The sequence below is a fragment of the Cordyceps javanica genome, chromosome 5 (assembly GCF_051103115.1).
Source record: "Cordyceps javanica chromosome 5, complete sequence".
Classification (NCBI taxonomy): Eukaryota; Fungi; Ascomycota; class Sordariomycetes; order Hypocreales; family Cordycipitaceae; genus Cordyceps; species Cordyceps javanica.
In genome coordinates this window covers 3,036,460-3,057,212 of record NC_139299.1, presented here as the reverse complement: position 1 = coordinate 3,057,212, position 20,753 = coordinate 3,036,460, and the positions used below count along the sequence as shown (strand labels likewise).

The following is a 20,753-nucleotide window of genomic DNA, read 5'->3' as shown; positions in this document are numbered from 1 at the left end:
GGACAAGGGTTTGCAACGAGCAACTGAAACCTGCACTAGGCGTAGCTGGCTTTCAGGTTCGCAGCCCCAGACAATACTAGCTGCAAGTGTCATACGTATCGACAAAGCTCCGTGCCGTAGGTACTCGTACTCAACAATGCAGCGTGGCAGCCTGCAGGCACGAGAGGTGGCTGTGAGAGAAGCGGGAGGGTACGGCTTCCGGTTCAGGACTGTACTCAGTACCCAGTACAGCCTCGACCCACTGGTCGAGCGGGATAGCGGCAGCATTTCTACGGCCCTGGGTTGCGACATTCTTGGATGATTCACCTCGTTTTCTATTGACGGCATTCTCTGATACGCTGCTGTTGCAGATTGGTTGCGGGGATCTTAAAGTGCGGCGATCGGTGAGCAATGACTGCTGTGAAATTGCTGCTCAAACCATTCGACAATGAACGCCCATGAACAACTGGCGGTGAACAGCGGTCACCGTGAACGAATGACATGCATCGACAGATCTCTCGGCTGGTCGGGATTGGGCGAGCGAGTTCCAGTGTAGGAGCTTTGTGGTGGAGAGTCAGACTGGCAGGTAGTACCGTAGTAGTTAGTGCATCGCCAACGTCGTCGGAGTTTACCCTGGAGACTAGAGCATGCTTAACAAGCAGTGCGGAAGCTTTCTCGCGCCGCGAATCAGCACTGTCCGCAGGAGCCGAAAACATGTTTGGCTGGTCTAGTCATCATGGCCGAAAGTTTGTACGGAAGATGGCAATCAGATGATGATGTGCCGGTTCCAATGCTGAGCCCACAGAGTAGGCTGTAGTTAGTGCTACATGGCCTGTAGTAACCCGGGTCCTGCTTAGCAAAGCACGGAGATTATAAGCGCCGGACACCGGTTGGCTGCCCCATCTTGGTGGCGGGCTTTTTTTTACCACGGCAGCTCAGCTACTTCATAGCAGAACTGTTTTCTTTTGCTATAGCCCAGTACGGACCGGCCAGCAAACACGGCCGTATAAGGTATTGTGACCCTGCAGAGTCTGCTAAACCGTCATCATCATGGCTACTGCAGAAATGCCGAGCCTCGCGATCCCGGGAAGAGTCCTGGGTCCCGTGTCCAAATATGCGGCAGGCGCTGGGACGCACATCTTTGAAGGCAATGTGGTGTCGTCACTGATGGGCAATGTGACGGTCATTCCTCCAGCCAAAACACCCGGTCCCGCGAAGCGATTGAACAAGATTACGGCGCCTACATCCGAGGATCTAGCCACGATTACAGTGGCACGGCACGGACGCAAGCGTGAAATCCTTCCCGATGTCAACAACATCGTCCTGGCGCGCGTGGTGCGTCTGATGCCCAAGCAAGCTATTGTCGTGATCCAGCAAGTCGGCGACACTGTGCTGCAGACGGAGTGGCAGGGTGTCATTCGCGTGCAGGATGTACGTGCCACGGAGAAGGACAAGGTCAAGATCTACGAGTCGTTTAAGCCAGGCGATATTGTTCGGGCCCAAGTGGTGAGTAGTAGTTGATTGTGCGATGGAGTGAAACAATGGCTGGGGTCGTGCTGACTGAGGGTGTGTAGATTTCACTGGGAGACCAAGCCAATTATTACCTGTCAACGGCGTCGAACGAGCTCGGCGTCATTATGGCGACCAGCGAGGCTGGCAACGATATGGTGCCGGTCAGCTGGAAGGAGTTTAAGGATCCCGAGACGGGTGCAAGCGAGCTGCGTAAGGTTGCCAAGCCGAGCTGAACAACCAAATGTAGTTTGAACTGCAGCCGACGAGCAGTGTCTCTGTCGTCGAGTGCGGAACGAAAGAAGCATCGATACAATGGTTTCAAGAGCAAATGTCTATTATGCGTACCACGACACTGGGCGGCAATACTGAACTGCAGGCCGTCTTTAACGACATGCCCGGTATCAAGCTATTGACGCATGGACAAGCTCAGGGCTGCGGGGACGAATCAGATCGGCCTTGGAACGGTTTCTTGTCATTTAGAGGCGATGCCCGACACGACCCCGAGCTGCCTTTTTTTGGACTTGGGCTGGCCGGGCTGCACCGACCCCATCATGGCGTCGCAGACTTGTGTGCACGCACCTCTTTCACTCCCACGTCTTACTGGGGCGCGTCACTGCGCTTCGGTTGGAGGGGGATCTGCTTCCAGGATGCGATGTAACCAGCCTTTCCTTAGCGATAACAAGGAAAAGAAAGAGATAGTTGAGTCAAAGTTGAAAGAAATAATTGATTCGAGTACAATAGATGAAAGAAACAAGTGACTGCCGAGTGCAAACTCTCAGCCTAAAGCTGTTCGTGCCTATGACTGAGATTAAAGCTTGGCGCGCGCTGAGTGGCATCATGAATATATCGGGCGCCTGCATTACTGGGGCCTGTGACTGACAGAGGACAGGGCGATTGACAGGGGGTTTGAAGCGCTGAGGCTCCCGGTGCTGCTACCTTAGCTTAGTTAGTAGGTTTTGCCTTAGCGGGTTTCGATGGCGGCGGGGGATGGTCACATTCCAGAACGCCTCAGGGTCAGGATTGTAATGTCTCGGTTGGCGATACTCCAAATAAAAAAAGAAAAATCGAAGAAGAAGCAAAGACAAGACAGGATAAATACGACAAAGGGAACCGCTCATTTGCAGGCCCGCGGATCAATCCAACTCGTATTCCTCCACTCGGCCGGGCTTGGTAAAATAAATAAAATAAAAAGGCCCATCCGCCAACCCACTGACCTGCCCAGTGCCCCAATTGATGACGCCGCTCCTAAGCTTACCATCCCCACGAACGGCCTCGAACGGGCTCCAACGTGTCAACTGTTACCGGACGCCACAGCGGATATCTCATCTAACCCGTTCGTTCTCCTGAAGACCCTCCGTCGCTCCGTCGTTGCTGTTTTCGTCATCATTATCATCGCCACCAGACACCGCGTTACGAATGAACTCGACACTCCCTTCATATTGACCACCGGGGCCGAACCAAACACGCCGATTCTGGCTGCCACTTTTACCGAGCCACATAGCATACGCGCAGCACCATCATGTCGTCGACAATGGTCGCTACCGTCGCACAACCCTCTCTCAGCATCAAGGGCAGCGTCGCGGGCAGCGCGGCCTCTCACTGCCCGAGCTGCGGCTTCGACATGCCCCCGCCACCGCCCACCGCCTCCCACCAGCAGCAGCAACCGCAACAACAACCCGACGACCTCGATGCCGCGCAGGCACGCATAGCTGAGCTGGAGGGCGAGGTGCGGAGCCTCAACGACAAGGCCGCCGTCGCAATCAACCGCTGTTCCGAGTACGAAGTCGAGCTGGCCCGCCTGCGATGCTCATCGCCGCCGCAACAGCGCCCGAGCCCGACGCGCAGCAGCCCGTCGTCGTACCTGCAGCAGAGCACCGAGCGCATCTCGGCGCTGCTCTACTCGCGCAAGCCCTCGACGCCGACCTTGCGCGGCGCGCCCCCGCCTGCACTCCAGACGGGTGGCCTGGGAGGAGGAGGGGGAGATGGAGGAGGAAGCGACAACGCCGCCCTCGCCCTTGCCACGCCCACGACGCCGACCACCGCCGGCGGCGCCCACGTGGCTGGGGATCTCCTCGAGGCGCTCAACCGCGAGCAGAGCCTGCGCCAGGAGGCCGAGGGCCGCCTCAGCGCCACGAGCAAGGAGATGGAGGAGCTGAGCGCCGCGCTGTTTGAGCAGGCCAACGAGATGGTGGCCGACGAGCGCCGCGCCCGCGCCAAGCTCGAGGAGCGCGTCGGCGAGCTCGAAAAGCGCGATGCCGAGAAGAAGCAGCGCCTCGACCGTCTCGAGAGCGCCATGAACCGCATCGAGCGTGTACGAAACATCCTCCGCGAGTGAACGGCTGGATTGAACACGTCTTTTTTTTTTTTTTAATAATTCGGACTACGACAAGGATACGACCATTGACCAAGGGCACGAGTTGGATCCAGCGAATTTCACTTCTTCCTCAGCGATCGGTACTCTTTCATCTATCGACATGGCCCCAACACCTCCTAATCGGCTGTGCCGAGGCGTTAATAAAACTGGTGGCGTTATTGACATGGTCATGAAACACGATGAATCTACCAGGGACGGCAACAGAACGGAAACGCCCAAATATGTCCGTCCTTGGGAAAACGCTCATCCTTTCTGTTTCATCATTTTTTTTTCTATTGAATTCTGTTCCAAGAGCGTATTTGGCCATGCCATGTTTCAAGCACATACACTTTTAATTTTCTAATGCAGCTGCTGACGCAAAAGGCGCTGAAATATTCACTATCCGGGCAGGACTTTTTTTTTTTTTTTTGGTCAGGGGAATGGAAGGAGCACATAGCATTGCATCGCTAGGGGAGATATCCTCGGGCTTTTGGGTTGTCAGGTTTCGATTATTGGGTTTTCGGTTTTGGTTTTGGTTTTGGTTCTGGGCAAAGAAAAGTCGTGGGCTGATTTCTTGTTTTTTTTTTTTTGTTTTTATAGTAGAAGACAACTTTTTTTGTCAAAATACAGATTTGTTATTGAAAACTCATTTGTCAACATCTCTTCAACGACTGCATGCTCACTCTGATACTTCATCATTCCCGCGCCACCCTGTCACTTCCCCGTAGGATGCTTCCCGATCACATTGTCGCTGCATAGACGGAGTATACTCCCGGATGTAAGCCGCATAACAATGGTCAGACCAGTCGAGGCATCGGCAACACAAGGCTGCAAGTTGGTCTACACACAACTTCGAAGTGCTAATCGCCCGCTGCAAACAAGTCGAGTCGACGAGCAAGCATGAAGCAGTATCTTCATATCGCAGGACAAGGGAGATGACTGGTGCTCAGGCGATCCGCGTAATGTCACGATAGCCGTGTCGTTGACGTAGAAAGCCGCGTTCTTTTTTTATTTTGGCTTTGGCTTTGGTTTTTACTCTTTTTCATGAAGCTCAAAGTCATACTCATAAACCCGAGGAGCTCGGCAATAGCGCGCCATCCTCTCTCGATCGAAAACCATACCGGTATCCGGCCGGTATTGTCCGCAAGAGAAACTGCGCTGCCGTAGTTCTATGAGCAGCCTCGCAATGGGCCGTGACCATTCGCGATCGCCCGGGACAGCGTTGCCCGGGCCGTCTCTACCGGCGCGCGCTGTCGTCGAGGCGGCTCTTTGTCAGTCGTAGCCGCACCGATGGTTTCGTATCTCCCCGTGGCGGATCTTGGCAATGATTTTTCCCGTCAGAAAGCATCCGTCTTCTCAAAATTGCACTCGCGGCCATCAACAAGCAGGCCAACAATAGCTTGGTATCATTAATGGCCCGAAACTGTGGCGTATGCAAAGCGAGGGAGACGAGGCTGGCTCCCGAGAAGTGGGAGTGAGTCACAAGAGCTGCCACGCGTATAGTTGTCGTCTCTCCAAGCCTTTCTGTTGCTGGGAGAAAACAGCGATATGTTGATCGTGGCGTCTCCCTCATGTGCTTCGAGGCCCAAGCCTACACAAGCCTTCAAAATGATGGATACGAGCCGCAAGACCTAGAGCTCATCTATGATCTTGGCGAAATCACATGAAGCGGCCACTGCCGCCTCCTTTGCCGTAATAGTTATCAGAGTCTTCCCCCGAGCCACCGATGCAATAGATCGAGAACCAGGGATGAGAGACCGTAGACGGTAGGGCCAAGCGTGTTCGCGAAGAGAGCCCCGATGGATGCCAGAGGAGGGTACGTCACCTTGGGATAGAATCCCACCAGGCAGAATTCGCGTCGTTGTCGGCTTGAGCCTTGAAATGTTGGGGCCATTTGCAGGTTACGAAAGCCCACTTGTACGTTTCCGCGAAATCGGGCATCGCGTTCTGGAACAAGACATGGTGTTCCGAATGCGCCAATGCTTAAAGTGGCACTAGCTTCAACGACCGACCAAGGATCTTCAAGCACACATCCCATCTCCAGGCTGCGAGGACTCCATCTCAGCCTGGCTCGTTCAAAAAAAAAAAACTTGCCTTTGCTCGGCCTCCTTCGGCAACATTCATTATATATTTGATTCAACCCCGTCTCGGCTTTTGCCACTGTGTTCTTTACGATGCGTTTCTACATTCGCTGTCTATATGCATCTCTCCTTTGCCAGCAACGGCCGGCTGCGGTACGATGAAGCCCACGCGGTCCTCATCTGCCTCGAGTGCCAGTACGCCGTGCAGAAGAGCGCCATCGAGAGTCACCTTCTCCGACACAAAGTGTACCGTGGGGAGCGGAGGACGCTTCTCGCGGAAATCGCGCAGCTCCATCTCGCGGAGCCCGATGATGTGATGCCGCCCTCATCAGGCGTCGCCGCCGCCGCCGCCCCGGTAGAAGGGCTGGCCGTGATCCCGGGCTACCGCTGCGCGGCCGACGGGTGCGAGGCGCTCTGCGCGAGCTCCAAGCGCATGCGCCGGCACTGGAGCGAGGTCCACGGCACGACCGACCAGCCGTCCGCGTCCATGGCCAGCGAGGCGTACCTGCAGACGTTTTTCCGCGGCACGAAGCTGCGATATTTCCAGGTCCTGGTAGACGGTGCCGCGAGCGTGGCTCCGCCGCCGCCGTCGACCCTCTCGGCAGACAGCCCTCGAAGCTCGTCGGCGCCGACCGAGTCCGGCAGCAGCGGAGCCATCTTTGACGACGCCGCCGCCGCCGCAGGCCGGCCCGGTGCCCCCGCACCATTGCGGGTGGAGATGGAAGCGCTGCAGTATTTCCACCACTTTGCAGCAATCACCAGCCTGACCCTCCCAGTCGGCCTGGAGAGGAGCACGGTGTACTGGCAGACCGACGTGGTCGCCCGCGCCTTGCAGCTGCGCTGGCTGATGTGCGCGGTCCTGGCCATGGCGGCCACACACAAGTGCGTCCAGTCGAGCGATCCGGAGAGGCAGCAGATGCACAGCGACAGGGCCATGCAGTTCCAGACCGAGTTCCTAGGTGCGTGGCCGACGCAGCAGGGTGTCGTCGACCGGTCGACGATCGAGCTCGGCGCCCAGATCCGATGCATCCAGCGACTTTGCCAGATAACGTGCCCGTCGCCGATACGCAAGTATGAGCTCGGCAGGTTGGAGTGGTCGCTCCTCACAAAGACCATACGAGGCTGCCAGGACCCATCCGTGGCTATTCTGACCGCCCCCTACCCATCGCCCTATCCCATATCGCCCGCGATGAAGGCCGTCAAGTCGAGCATCCTGGCGGCCAGCGTGGCGAACAGAGCACCGCCGACCCTCGTCAAGAGCCTCCGCGAGCTGCCGTTCCGCATGGCCGTGGCGCTGAGCAAGCCCGACAGCCAGGAAGACCTGGTCGCCGTCGTGTCTGCCATCGAGACGCTCATGGACTGCTACATAATCAGCTACTCTGCAGATGACGATGGCGGCACGGCGGCGTGGCTGGGCATGGAGTGCTGGTTGCGGGAAGTGCCGGACCGGTTCAACGACATGCTGTCGCAGCAGGTGCCGGCGGCTCTGATTGTCCTGGCACATTGGTGCCTGCTGGTCAAGCGAGTGGAATCGCACTACTGGTTTTTGGAGGGGCTGGAGGATAAGATTGTCCGTGGCATTCTGAATCAAGTTCCCAACGACGACTCGATCCGGGAACTGGTCGAGGCTTGCCGTGGTTCTTTTTTAAGCTAGCATAAACTCACCTTACGAAAACAACTCGAAGCTTCTGGGAGCCTGCTTCTAGGAACGCCTTGCACATGATACGAGCAATTAGCGTACTAGAGGGGTGCCAGAAGTTCCTGCAACTTGTCAGCGTAGTTTAGATGTGTGAACCATGTGAAGATGATATGTTCACTAGCGACTCAGCTTTTAGGGAGCACCTTTGGCTATACGGACTGGACTCTGTCGTATCGTTTGGGTCGACATATTCTTTAGTGAGGTCTACGCGTACTACGGCGCAGCGACCAGATTCCAAACCCAAGAGATGGACTCCTCCTATCACAGCGGGATGGCATAGATGTCATGTAGGTCAGGTAGTGTCCCGGGTAAGGTCTACATAGTATCGTAAACAAGGCCATTTCAGCCATTAAGAGATACATCAGATCATCAGAGTACTTTCTTCGACAAAAAAGCTGGCGAAAAATGTAAAGAGTGTCTCGAATTCGTCAATCCAACGACGAGCTATTTTATGCAACTTACCACGGAGTCTCGGCATTTCATGATCGAGGTATAGATCTGATCCTCGCTTACCGAAGCCGATTTAGGAACTAAACAGTAGCTTACAGATATGTCTCCGAAACTCGTGTTAACATCAAGGTCTGTAGCCTTACCTTTAGTGCCACTTTCTAGAAGGCAGGCATAATCACTGACGTAGGCTTCGCGGGTACGGGGGCCGGTGCTGGGTCGTTTTAGACCAACTTCTTGCTTATAGATATCTGCATAGACGAATAAAATTTGACCATTGCGCCGAACCACAGCTGTGAATAAATCAGACCGCCTTCCAGACAACCTGAATAGGGATGAATTTCACGCCTGTCCCAAACCCGACCGCCTCGTACTGGCTTTCGGAACCGCATGAGCTGGCCGACTTTTGCTCAGCCGCCACAGTGCCCGAGCAGGTCGACATCGCCATCATCGGTACCGGCCTCGCCGGCGTCGCAACGGCGTACCATATTCTCAAGAGCAGCGACGCGAAGCAAAAAAGGCCGTCCGTCGCTCTGATCGAGGCCCGCGGTGCTTGCTCCGGGGCCACGGCGCGCAACGGCGGTCACATCAAAGTGAAGCTCGAGACGCTCAGGGACTGGTATGAGCAGCATGGACCGGCAGCGGCTGCTGCATTGGTCAGCTGGTCGGAAGCGCAGCGTCGCTGCCTCCAGCAGATTTCTGAAGACGAAGGCATAGATTGCGAACTCCAGGTTCGGCGGTCGTACGACATCTTCTTCGACAAGGAGCACGCTGCCGGGTTGAAGGAGTGGCTTTCTGCGCGACGGAAAGAAGGTGTCGACTGGCTAAAGGACATGCAGTGGGTAGAAGGGCCGCATATTGAAAGAGTACGTGCCAAAAAGTAGGAAAACAAGAATAACACGCACAGCGACAAATTAGACTGGACAAGACAGAAAAGGGCTAGAAGATCCCATTCACTAACGTTGAGACGAAACAGGTTACGGGTGTGAAAGGCGCTGTTGCCGCGTTCAGTTCTCCGGCCGTTTCGCTTTGGCCGTACAAATTCGTGACCGGGCTGCTCGAGAGAGTGATGGAACTCGGTGCGACACTATACACCAACACGCCTGTCAAATCCGTCCACAGCTCGACTTCTCAGAGCTCACCTGCAGTCTTGTCGACCTCGAAAGGAGACGTCCGCGCCGCCAAGGTCGTGTACGCCTCGAACGCGTACGTCGCGGGCCTTGTCCCGCAGTATCGCCGGGTCATTGTGCCCTTTGTCGGCCAGAACTCCAGGATCGTCCCCGGCCGGGCCACGCTCGAACAGGTGCCGACGCTCGCCACCACCTACAACTTCCACCACGACGCGGCGTGGGTCGACTATCTGAACCCCCGCCCCGACGGCGCCGTCATCCACGGCGGCGGAGGGCGCAGCTTCCGCAAGGACCGCAACGATCGCAGCGGCGCGTGGTTCAACTCTGTGGACGATTCCCGCCTGATCAGCGACCGCGTCGCGGAGGACTTTCGGGTGTTTGATCAGCAGCATTTTTATGGCTGGCAAAACGGCGAGGCCAAGGTCGGCTCAACTTGGACCGGGGGTAAGCGGATGCTCGATTTAGACGGCCATGGCACCTTTTTTTTTTTAATTCTAATCATTTTTGCAGTGATGGGAGTCACCAAAGACGGCCTTCCACATGCTGGGAGAGTCCCGGGTACCGACAATGAATGGATTTTGGCAGGGTTCAACGGTGGTGGTATGCTGTTGATACCAACCATGACAAAGGGCATTGCAGAGATGGTGCTGGATGGCAAAGACTTGGAAGACACAAATATTCCTCCTCTGTTTAAAACCACAGACTCCAGACTGTCCAACATTTTCACCGATGTTTCCGACTAGAGGACAGAGGCTTTGCTCTCTGTCCTTATGGCTACGAGCCAGTCGTGTTAGCCTCGGACAGGAATGGGCTCAACCAAAGTACCTTCTTTCAGTCTTTGCACCTCAAGAAGTCCTCGGATACACATGACTGCCAACTGATACCATGTATAATGATTACATAGAAATCTTTGGGCTTGCTGGTTGAAGAACTTTCTCCCTTCGCTCTTGTACACGTATTGATATGCTCAACAGCCTCTGATAGTAACAGTACGCACACTCACCTCGTGTAGCGCATTCTCCATATTTCAGATGGACAGGAATAGCAAAGTCGAATCGACGTGTTTCCAGCTTGATGTCTTTTGAAAAAAAAAAAAATTGGGTATGAATATTGTCATTCAAGTGCAGACAAGACACCTCGTGGATGCGCCTCGTGTGATTCGATTCGAGCCTCGCTACTTGACGGTAGGCCAGCAACAATTATCCCCAAGTTGAATGCCAGAGAACTCTTGAGGGAGGGATAAACATTGTGTTTGTCAAAAAATGTCGTTGCAGAGTAGTGTGGCCAATGATTCGCAAGGATGAAATATCAAGATTCGTTTATCCCACGATAACCGGCTATAAAGTGCAAATGGATATATACAGTGTATGAGCACGCCGCAACCCTCAATCAGTTTTTGTCCCTTTGAACCTCTCAACGCCATAACTCAATAGTAATGTATCCGCTACTGCGGCGATAAAAAGCCATACTTTTTCTCTCCTTCAGTCATCGAAGCCATTCCAAGACTTCTCGTCATCTGACGGTCGACGGCCAGGCGTGCTGGGCCGCAGGCTGTCGTTGTCCCCGCGGGCAGCCGCTTTCCTGGGCCGCTCCTCGGAAGGCGAGCGACGTCGCTTCTCAGCCTTGGCGGGACTAGCAGGACCATTGCCGTTCGTGCCTGGCGCATGGGCCTTGCTGGATGGCGCACCATTCGTTTTGGCGTCGGCAGCTTTCCAGTTGCCGCCGGGCTCGCCATTCCAGCGGGCAAGCATGTCGGCAACCCGAGGTCCCCAGACTTCCTCGCCCTTGGCCAGGTCGTCGTACTCGAGGCAATTGATACCGCCCACGGTGAAGTCACTCTGTCGCGTGCGGCAGAGCTCCGCCATGAGGCCGGCCGAGTCGAGCTTTGCACCTAGATCATGACAGAAACTGCGGATGTAGTACCCAGAGGTAACAGTGAGCCTGATCTTGGCCGCAGGAGGGCCTTCATCTGTCCACGGAGGAGGCGTGTTTTTGTCGGGCGCGGGCTGTACCAGGTTCGAGCCCTTGTTCGAATGTGTGGCGTACTGGGGCAGAGTACCGAGGGCGCCTGACATCATCGCGTCCTTGGCATTGCGCTGACGAGATGGCTTGGGCGAGTCTCGTATGAGGTCGTCTTGGCGTTCTTCGAATTTCTTCTTGAAAGACTCATGCGCTGCTATTGCTTGGTTGTCCTCCTCCTTTTCTTCCGGTGTGAGCTTCTTGGCCGTCTCTTGCGACTTCTTGAGGCGCCAAACCTGCTCAGCCAGATTGCGCTCTGATGCGGAGGCTTCTTCAGTTGGCCAGCGGTGGTTATGCTTGCCAGGTTCGTAGAACTCGACGAGTTCAATGTCAAGAACCTCGACCTCGCGGCCCTCAATCTCCCTCGGAATCGGCTTGCCCTCGCGCGCGTACTCGTAGAGGGGCTTCCCATTCATCTTCAGAGCCGAGTATAGCGGCGGGATCTGGATTTGCTTGCCCTTGAATGACTTGAGCGCCTCCTCCAACTTGTCCTTTGTGATGTGATCGTAAGGTCGCTTGGAGAGGATGCGGCCGACGCGGTCGTAGGTATCGGTGCTGGCGCCAAAGACGACGACAGTCTCGTAGGCTTTTGTACAATCGAGGAACTGAGACAGCTGCTTGGTGCCGGTGCCGACGCCAAGAATGAGGACGCCCGTAGCAAGAGGGTCGAGGGTACCTCCATGGCCCATCTTGACCTGGGCGGCTCTCTTCTCCTGCCTGCGGCGCTTGAACTGGCCACCAGACTCCTTGAGTCGGCGGGCGACTTCATTTTCGAGCATGGGTTTGAAGAAACCGGAGGGGTTGAAGTGCTGCTGGCAGACACGGATCACCTGTGCAGAGCTCTCGCCGCACGGCTTGTTGATGGCTAGAGGGGGCGCACAGCGATTAGCATTCTGTGGCTGCTGGGAGTATCAAGACGGTGGCCAAGTGTTCCGCATACCAAATATGCCGTCTCGGGCAATTTCAGAGGCCATCTTGAAGGGAATTCCAGCCCGGCGCATACGAGCGACGAGGTGCCTGACTATGTTTGAGAGACCGGCGCCACCAGGCCACGCTCAACTGCCACAACAACAGGCAGCAATAGTAATGTTGGCTGCTCCAGAAAGACACAATTGGGTCTAGAATGTAGCACGAAGGAGAAGAAAGGAAAGCCAGACGGCTGGATTTTTCGCCAGGCGCAAGCCTCAACTCAAAGGAAAAAGAGTTTACCTAGAGAGGAGAGGAAAAAAAATTGATGGGTCCGCGCTGGACCGCACGAGCACAGAAATGGCCATAGAGTATTGGCGTCTGTGACCCGCTCAGAATGCGCTAAGGCGTGCGACGATATCCCGTGTATTAACATGATGCTTTGTTGGATTGTATTAGTGGTTTTTTTTTTTTTTTTCCCTTTCTTCTTTCAAGTGGAAAAAAAAAGAGGAATACTACCATCGGCTCATGCTTAAATGTCAGATTTAGTTGGAAGCCTCGTCAACCAAGGTAATACCAAGCTCGCGCCAGCTCGTTGGCGTTCATTCACCCGTTTTTCGGCAGCGCGATAGCCCAACCCACCCAACTTCCTCCCTCCCATCTCCGCCCCATCAGCCTTTGTCCAGAGCCTGCCGACGGCTTCAGGCGCAAGCGGACAATCGATCCAGAATTCAAACCAGAAAAGCCCTTGCTCCATCCAACTCCTCGATGCCAGTGGCTCCGCGATCGCAAGCTCCATCGTGAGCTCGCCCTCGACAAACACACGCCCAATATCGCCATGGCGGAAGCTACAACTTCAGCTACGACCGCTGCACCGCGCAGCGCACTCGACGCGCAGACGCCGACGCCAATCGCCCAGCTTTCTCCTGAGCTTCCCGACCGCGGCTCACGCGTCATCGACGGCGTCGTCACGATTACATGGCCCTACAGCATTGTGACCCGCTCCGCCGCCTTTGTCCTCGCCGAGCACGACTTTCGTCTACGACATGCGCGTGGCCAGCTGCGTCTCGAGTTCCATGGGCCTGTCGGCCAGAAGCTGTCGGATGCAGGTATTGGCGGCGGCGATGGCCTCCGTATATCACTTGAGGGTGCGCACTGGGAGCCGAACAAGTCGCAAACGCGCGTGCCCGGCACGATCCTTGAGTGGCAGCTCAAGTTTACGAACCGGCTACTGATGCGCATAAAGAGAGCGGATGACCAGCAGCTTGAAATCTTGGATCTTCATCTACCCGATGACTCAAACGGAGACGATGCCCTGCTAGCTACGCCCACGCCACGGAGTTCCTCGCCGCTCATGCACTCAGGACTGTTTGCTACAGAGGTTGTCGCTACACCTGGCGCACACTCCCCAAACCGCAGCCTACCTGCGAAACGATTAGCCTCTTACGCTTTCGAACCCGCGGAATATTCGTCACCTGCGTTCCTCAAACGAGCGCGTGTTTCTTACGGATCACTATTTGAGGATGGGTTTGACATATTCGACGAAGACGTGGCCAAAAAGAAAAGAACGATGAAGAAGACGAAGCGTACGCGATTCAGCATGGGGGCCACAGGGTGGAAGTACAGCAGTCGATCGCCTAGCCCAGAGACGCTAGCACCAGAGACGCATGATCTCGACAGCGATACAGAAGACAGTGAGGCGGCCGAGACGACAGAGAATGCGGCCGTCTCGATCAACAGTCCAGCCATGGTGGATGAGTCCTCCCGGTCGCGAAATGCTTCGTTCGCGTCTCAGGTTGCTGAGCAGGCACGCGAACACGCCACCTCGATGCCATCGTCGCCGACACCGATGACCTTTGGAATACCTGAACAAAAGTCCAACGAGTCCTCCACAGCGCCAAACTTTGGTGTGCCAACTGCAGAGAAAGAAGAGCCAATATCAACATCAAGCCAACCGACTCAACCGCTATTTGGCGGACCTACTAATATATTTGCCTCTGCTTCAACAAATACTCCTTCACGAAGCGGCATATTTGGGTCCTCATTTGGTACCTCTGGGTTTTCAGTTGAGCATACCACGACGGCATCGACTAGCAGTATTCCTGTGTTTAATGACGCTCTAGCCGAATCGTTGCAAAGTCGCGAGGCTGCCGAAGACCGAGCGCCCGGGCAGCCGGAACTGGCTTTCGACGTATCAACAGACGAAGCTTATCACGGAATTGCTACCGGCCTCGTCGGTCCGGAAATTGTTCAACACATGCATTCTTCTGCCCTTCCAGAGTTCCCTCCGCCAGCGTCTATCCGCAATCCATTTGCTGTTGGGCCATTTCCTAAAGCCGCATTGTCTGCTCAGGATCTAGCAGATGATGACATATACGAGGCAAATTCGTATCCGGAGATACAAGTTGACGAGGAGAAGACTAAAGAGTCTAATCCTCATGCGCTAGATGTTCCAAATCTTTTTGATCAGATCCAAGGCACCACAGCAGAGCAGAGTTCTCCCGAAGACGGAAGAGTTGGAGAACAAATCGAAGAAAGAATTGAGCAACGAGTCGGGGATATGGCCGAGGATGGAGTGGAGGATCAAGTAGGGGCACGAGCCGAGGAGCAGATCGAGGAGCAAGCTGAAAGCACAGACTACGAAATCGAGGCTGGCGAGCCACCTCGTAGGCTATCACAAGTAGAGTCGGGAGAAGAACAAGACGAAGAGGGAGAGTACGGTCAGGAAGAGTACGATGAAGACGATGATGGCTACGATGAGGAAGAAGCTGGGTTCAACGAACACTACGAGGACGAGGAGCAGTACGATGATGAAGACGAAGACGAGGAAGAGGAAGAAGAAGAAGAGGAGGAAGAGGAAGAGGAAGAGGAAGAAGAAGAGGAGGCCGGCGAACCTACTCCTCAGGTCCTACAAACTTCCCAAGATCCTGTTTATATTAGCCTTCTCTCAGATTCCGAGGCTGAGGATGATTTACCGGCACAACCTCCTGCACCTGTTGTCAGCACAGCGGAGTCTAAGCAGCCCGACAGAAGTAAAGCTGAACCCAAAGCTGAGGTCAAAGAGGATGACGGCAACTTTCAGCAACCTACTCATGAATCGGGCGCCGAAGAAGAAGAACCCGTGCATCACAGTCCAGAACAAGAAGGTGAGGAGGACGCTTCGGCCGATGAGCACTACGATGAGGCCAGCATCGAGAATGGGGCAACAAATGACGACTCTGGCGTCCCAATCGAAGAAGCTTTGGTTACTGACAAACCTCGGGTGTCATCAGAAGAAGCTGTCGAAGGTGCGGAAGAAGGGCAAGAAGCAGTGGACAAAATGGATGTCGACGAGGATGAAGTCAGTTTGATCCGCATGTCAGAGCCTGACCAAGCTATCGAAGAAGCTCCCTCGCCCGCTCCTTCTCCCATCGCGGTAGATGAGAACGCAGAAGACATCGATGCAATGGAGGAAGAACAGACGACTGTATTAGATGAGGCGGAACCCATGAATGTCAATGAGACAGCCAGCGATGTGGATGAGGATATGGAAGTGACAGACGCCTCCGAGGCTGTCGAGGCCGAAATTAAATCTCAACCCGACATCGACATGGATGTGAAAGACCCGGAAGAAGTCGAAACGCCTAAATATCACTCACCTGAAGGCATGATGGAAGATGTACCACCAGAGCGTGTTGAACAAAACTCAGACGCAAGCCCAAATACCGAAGAAATGAAGATATCCACTCAAGTCGTTGGAGAAGCTGCTGATGAGGATGTTGAGCAAGTAGCTGCCGCGGTGGTGCCAACCCCTGTGAGAGATGAGCCGTCAGAAGAAGACGGTGTCAACCCGCTGGCTATCGAGGCTCTAATCCCTGTGGAGGACCAGCCGTCAGAAGAAGACGATGCAAAACAACTGGCGGCCGAGGCCGAAGCTGCGGCCAGCACACACATGTTACGATCCACCAGGAACCGCCAACTTCCCACACCCATCGAGACACAAATACCCGTCGCCGAGGCTGCCGACATTGAAATTGTTCGGACCCCGCAGCATCAGCCGCCGCCGCCGCCGCCGCAAGATGCCGGCGACAGTGACGAGGACGACCTGGCTGCGAGCCAGCAAATCATGGGCGAGTTTCTGCAGCACGCCTCGCCGAAGCAGGAGCTTCCTCCTCCGCCTCTGCCCGCCTCTGCCAGAGAGCACCGTCGCAAGCGCAGTGATACCGTTTCCGAGACGGGCCGGCGCACGCGCTCGCAAACTAAACAGCAGCAGCACAGCGAGGACCCCGACGAGCCGGACGTGGTCACTTCGTCGCCGCGCAGCCACAGACGCAGCAGCCGGTCCATCGATAAGACGAATGACCATGCTACCGTCGTCGCTTCAATCGAGCCCAACACCAGCATAAGCAGCAGGAGCAGCGATAAGACGCCTCTCCTGCAGCGGTCGTTCCGCATCACGCGCAGCCGCGGCGCGGCGGATCAGGCAGACCCTAGCGTAGCCATTGCCAGAGCCACTCGCGCCACCGCCGGCGCCACCGCCGGCACCTCCTCCGCCTCGCCCCGGTCCTCCGAGCACACGTCGTCGCGGCCTATTACGCTGCGCGTGACTCGCAGTATGGAGAGCATCGCGGAGGCGGGCCTCAAGGAGGGCCTCGTCATCCCCAAATCATCGGTCCGCAGCGCGCGCCGAGACGACGCATCCTCGACGTCCAGGACGCACTCTCCCGCCGCGCGCAGCACGCCGGTGACGCCGAGCACGCAGATGCAGCTGCAGCTGCAGCAGGAGCACCGTTACGCGCGGCGGCCGAGCGAGTCACCGGCTAGTGCGGGACTACAATCCCCCAACATCGTCGCGTCGCCCCCGCCACCTGACAAGACCGCCGGGAGCCAGGGTCCCCCACCGACGGCCTCAACCACCACGACGGCGTCGCAGCTCAAGCTCCAGCTGCTGCGGGACCTGCGCACCACGCTCCCCGACAACCTGGCGCTGGCGAGCCTGCAGACGTCGCTCCACCGCACTGCCGACATCATCGCCGTGGCCGCCGCCACGCCCGCGGCGCCCTACCGGCCCCGCAAGGGGCCTCGCGACTACATGCTGGAGCTGCTCCTCACGGACCCGTCCTCGGCGCCGCGGGGCGTGCACGTCGCGCACGTCTTCCGGCCGCACCAGCAGTCCCTGCCCGCCGTGCAGCGCGGCGACGTCGTGCTGCTACGGGCCGTGACCGTCGTCTCCGTCAAGGGGCGCGGCGTCGGCCTGCGCGTGAGCGACGCCTCGGCGTGGGCCGTCTTTGACGCCGCCGCCCGCGCCGCCGCGGATCGCGGCGACGTCGCGCTCCCGCAGATCAAGGGCCCGCCGCTCGACGTCATGGAGGCCGAGGCCCAGTACGCCGTAGGGCTCGGCCGCTGGTGGGCGCGCCTCGACGACGCGGCCATGCGCAGGATGGAGAGCGCGACGCAGCGGATGCTGGCACTGCGCTGAGAAGCCGGGGGGGGGATGGAGTGAGGCGGGTAGTAGACACGCCGTGTTTTGGAGAAAAATAAAAGAAGAAGAAAATGGAGAGGATGAAACAAGCAAGGTGTGTCGGTTCTATGCGGAATCAGGATTAAAAAGGAGAAATCAGACGTTGCTTTGCATTTTTCGGACTATTTGCGATGCGAAAATCTACTTCTGGATTGTACAGGAAAGTGAGGGTGGTTCCGAAGAGAGACGGACGGGTTTGTGATTTTCTTCTTCTTGTCATGTTCGAGATACCATATGAGGACATACAATGTCTGCATTTAAGCACCTTTCTTTCTTTCTTTCTTTCTTTTTTTTTGGCCTTGTTCTCTTCATGGTAAGCTACAGGAAGCCTTTTCGATCATCTTTTTTTTGTTAGCTGTATACAAGTATCAATAGTCCAGGGCATGTAAAACCACCACCACAAAAGAGTCTGTAAATAAATAGAACCACGTAGGATATATATATACATGGACAAATACAGCTGCTCAGCAGGAAGCTCTCACGCAACTTGTCACAAGTCAAAACAACAAGCTTTCTGGGCAGTGACACAGTACACACGAACTGGACGAGCCAGCTCAACCCATAGAAAGAGAGGGAGACAGAGAGGGAGAGAGGGAGAGAGACCTTGGAATTCAACCAAGCCCTTCAGCCCCCAAGATTCTCACAGCTACAGATACACACACAGTCAACGCCAAGCGAAAAGAAGCCATTACACACGTTGGTTCGAGTATGACGCGAGACAGGCCACGCTGACGAGAGAAGATGAGTGATGCGAATTAAAGGTCCAACCATGACTGACTGGACAAGTTGGAGAAAGTTGGAGACTACATTTGGAGGGGGAGGGGCGTGTGCGTGAACAAGGCAGCAAACAAGAAAGAGTTCCATACGTCTCGGTGCGATGACTCCCAGAAAGTCCGAGTATGACTCCAACGTTGGTCCTATTACCGGTCCATGAGAAATTGTGCGTTTGACTCCGGGATTAATTCGTCAGGAATTGGAGTAATACAGGTACATGTGAGGGGAAGCTATTGTCCCGAGGATGTAAGCCGGTTCTCTGTCGTCGTAGTCATGAGAAAGCTTTGACCAGGGTCAAGGGGTGTGGGGGAGGGGGATATGTCGGGAAGATCACAAAAGCCCGCCATAGACATACGAGAGAATTTCATATGCTATTTGGACAAGAGTATGTGTACGAGTGAAGGGGGTGTGGCGTGGACCGGCTCTGGCATGAGGCTGATGGAAGCGCGCCGGTGGAGCAAAGATGATGTTATTTACACGTGCAAGTTCGTGGTGGCAGACGAACGGCAGTCGGGTAGCGTAGGAGGGAGGGTGCGCAGGGGCCAGCGGTAGCGAGATCTGCTGGAGACTGCGCTTGACAAAGGCTGGTAGCAAAGTGATCGATGTCGAAAGTCACTCGTCTTCACGTGGACGTTGGCGGCTTGCCCCTCGACGGTGACGCATGTGAAAAGCTGAAGCCGACAGTGTGCAGGCCAAGTCACAAATTAGTCTGGGGACGCAGCCGTAAAAAAAGAAAAAGCTCAGGCACGGCGGTGTCGGCCAATCAGTAGGAGCCTTTTTACTTTCGGCAGAGGAGGAACCATTTAATAAGAATTAGCCGGGGTAACAAGGGAAGCTGGGCGTCGGCCAGAGAGATAAGCGTGGGGTGATGATGAGATACTGGTGGCTCTGGAGCTGGTGTGGGTGCGGGGGGAATGGGCACCTTGGGTGACTACTTCCAAAAATACCGAGATCGGAAAGATGCGGGAGGAGACGACCTTTTCCCTCTTTATCCTAGAGCAAAGAATTGTAGGTGTCTAGTTCGTTTATGACGCATGAACTGCAATGTGAGCGCACAAGTTGGTATTGTTTTATCATGTTGCGGGAGAGCGGAGCTTGAGCCTTTACCGTGGGCGACGACGTTAATGATTAGCATGTGTGTCGCAATGCAGCGAACGCTCCTCGGGATAAGAGAATCAGTCGACCGATTCAGGCCGGCGTTTGTTCAAGGAGACGCATGGTTTGCACGTGGCCGCATAATGGCATGAGCTTGCGGAAACGGACGCTCCTACAGAGTGATGAATACCGAGTGCTGTGTGCATAGCGATGGCATAGCCAGCCCACGCATGATCTACTGCCGGGCAGTTCTCGCTGGATCAATGCGGCATGTGGATAACGCCAGTAGTTTCTTACTACTTCGCGGTAGGTATTCTTCTGGTGAATTACGCTGCCATGTGTAATTGCTCGCCTTGGCTGGGCCCGAATGTGTCAGTCGTAAAAGCCACAGGCCCAGTAAAGGGCGCTGAGGCTACCTAGACGCTCAGATGTGTAGTTAGGCATCACGGGTCCGGTTTTCTATACTTGCCAGAGGCGAGAAAGAAGACGAAAACGAATCCCTGTATCGGCAGTAAGTACCAGTAGCTGTGACGCGTTGAACTCTCGGGTATCGGCATAGGGTGTTTCAGTTGCCAGGTCATGATGCGCTGCAGAGATGGCAGGCTTGGGTCATCACTGGAGTTCTGCGAGCAATGAACCTTGGTCGTCGACGAGGGAGCGCACTCGCCAAGCGTAGGCGACTCGGACAGAGAGGTACCGTCGTACCAAATAAGTATTGGAGGTTGTCGAGCGTTGGCACTTGATCTCCATGTCGTCGTTTCTGGCAAGGGAAAAAGCCCTGGCCGTTGGGTGAAAAGCGAGTGGCCCACCGGGAAGGCTTGCAGGGTGTGGCATTAACACGGGTTGGAGGCGCCAGGGGCGGGCGCATGAGGGCTCCCCATTTTGTCGGATGAAGTCGGAGGCTAGCGGTTGGGGAAATGCGGGATTTGGGGTGGCAGCAAGTGTTCAAGGTTCTCGCTCGCTCCGTTTTCGCGGGCGGAGCACGCACGCTATTAGTATTGATGCCAAATATGTTGCAATTTTGCGGTACGGGGTAGGACATGCAGGGTCCTTTCAGGCGGTACATGTTTGATTTTCCGCGTCAGAGATGTGCAATCCACTAGGAGGACGGCATGCAAGCGGTCCTTTGAGTATATGGAATTATTGTCGCGATACTAGCGCAGACACGGCTATAGAAGAGTTGGTTTTTGTTGGAGTCGCACTGTTGTCGCTGGACAAGAACTTGTTGTAGTCGCCATTGCCGTCGTCGTTGTCGTCT

The 20,753-nt window shown here is 55.5% G+C and overlaps 6 protein-coding genes across 6 annotated transcripts; 5 read left to right on the top strand and 1 right to left on the bottom strand.

Moving 5' to 3' along the window:
• Positions 1-1,029: 1,029 nt before the first annotated feature.
• V2A60_008135 (exosome non-catalytic core subunit CSL4) lies at positions 1,030-1,724 on the top strand (the record flags this gene model as incomplete). Its single annotated transcript, XM_083259411.1, has 2 exons — positions 1,030-1,485; positions 1,554-1,724. The coding sequence occupies 2 exons, from the start codon at positions 1,030-1,032 to the stop codon at positions 1,722-1,724; spliced, it is 627 nt and encodes a 208-aa protein (XP_083115537.1).
• Positions 1,725-3,010: 1,286 nt separating this feature from the next.
• On the top strand, positions 3,011-3,826 carry V2A60_008134 (uncharacterized protein; the record flags this gene model as incomplete). Its single annotated transcript, XM_083259410.1, has 1 exon — positions 3,011-3,826. One exon carries the CDS (start codon positions 3,011-3,013, stop codon positions 3,824-3,826), a length of 816 nt encoding a protein of 271 aa, XP_083115536.1.
• A 2,217-nt stretch (positions 3,827-6,043) lies between these two features.
• V2A60_008133 (uncharacterized protein) lies at positions 6,044-7,579 on the top strand (the record flags this gene model as incomplete). Its single annotated transcript, XM_083259409.1, has 1 exon — positions 6,044-7,579. The coding sequence occupies one exon, from the start codon at positions 6,044-6,046 to the stop codon at positions 7,577-7,579; it is 1,536 nt and encodes a 511-aa protein (XP_083115535.1).
• An 827-nt stretch (positions 7,580-8,406) lies between these two features.
• On the top strand, positions 8,407-9,944 carry V2A60_008132 (NAD(P)/FAD-dependent oxidoreductase; the record flags this gene model as incomplete). The annotated part of the gene is made up of 3 exons (XM_083259408.1): positions 8,407-8,937; positions 9,048-9,645; positions 9,712-9,944. 3 exons carry the CDS (start codon positions 8,407-8,409, stop codon positions 9,942-9,944), a joined length of 1,362 nt encoding a protein of 453 aa, XP_083115534.1.
• A 738-nt stretch (positions 9,945-10,682) lies between these two features.
• V2A60_008131 (pseudouridine synthase PUS4) lies at positions 10,683-12,194 on the bottom strand (the record flags this gene model as incomplete). The annotated part of the gene is made up of 2 exons (XM_083259407.1): positions 10,683-12,085; positions 12,161-12,194. 2 exons carry the CDS (start codon positions 12,192-12,194, stop codon positions 10,683-10,685), a joined length of 1,437 nt encoding a protein of 478 aa, XP_083115533.1.
• Positions 12,195-12,964: 770 nt separating this feature from the next.
• Positions 12,965-17,584, top strand: V2A60_008130 (uncharacterized protein; the record flags this gene model as incomplete). The annotated part of the gene is made up of 1 exon (XM_083259406.1): positions 12,965-17,584. The coding sequence occupies one exon, from the start codon at positions 12,965-12,967 to the stop codon at positions 17,582-17,584; it is 4,620 nt and encodes a 1,539-aa protein (XP_083115532.1).
• Positions 17,585-20,753: the final 3,169 nt, after the last annotated feature.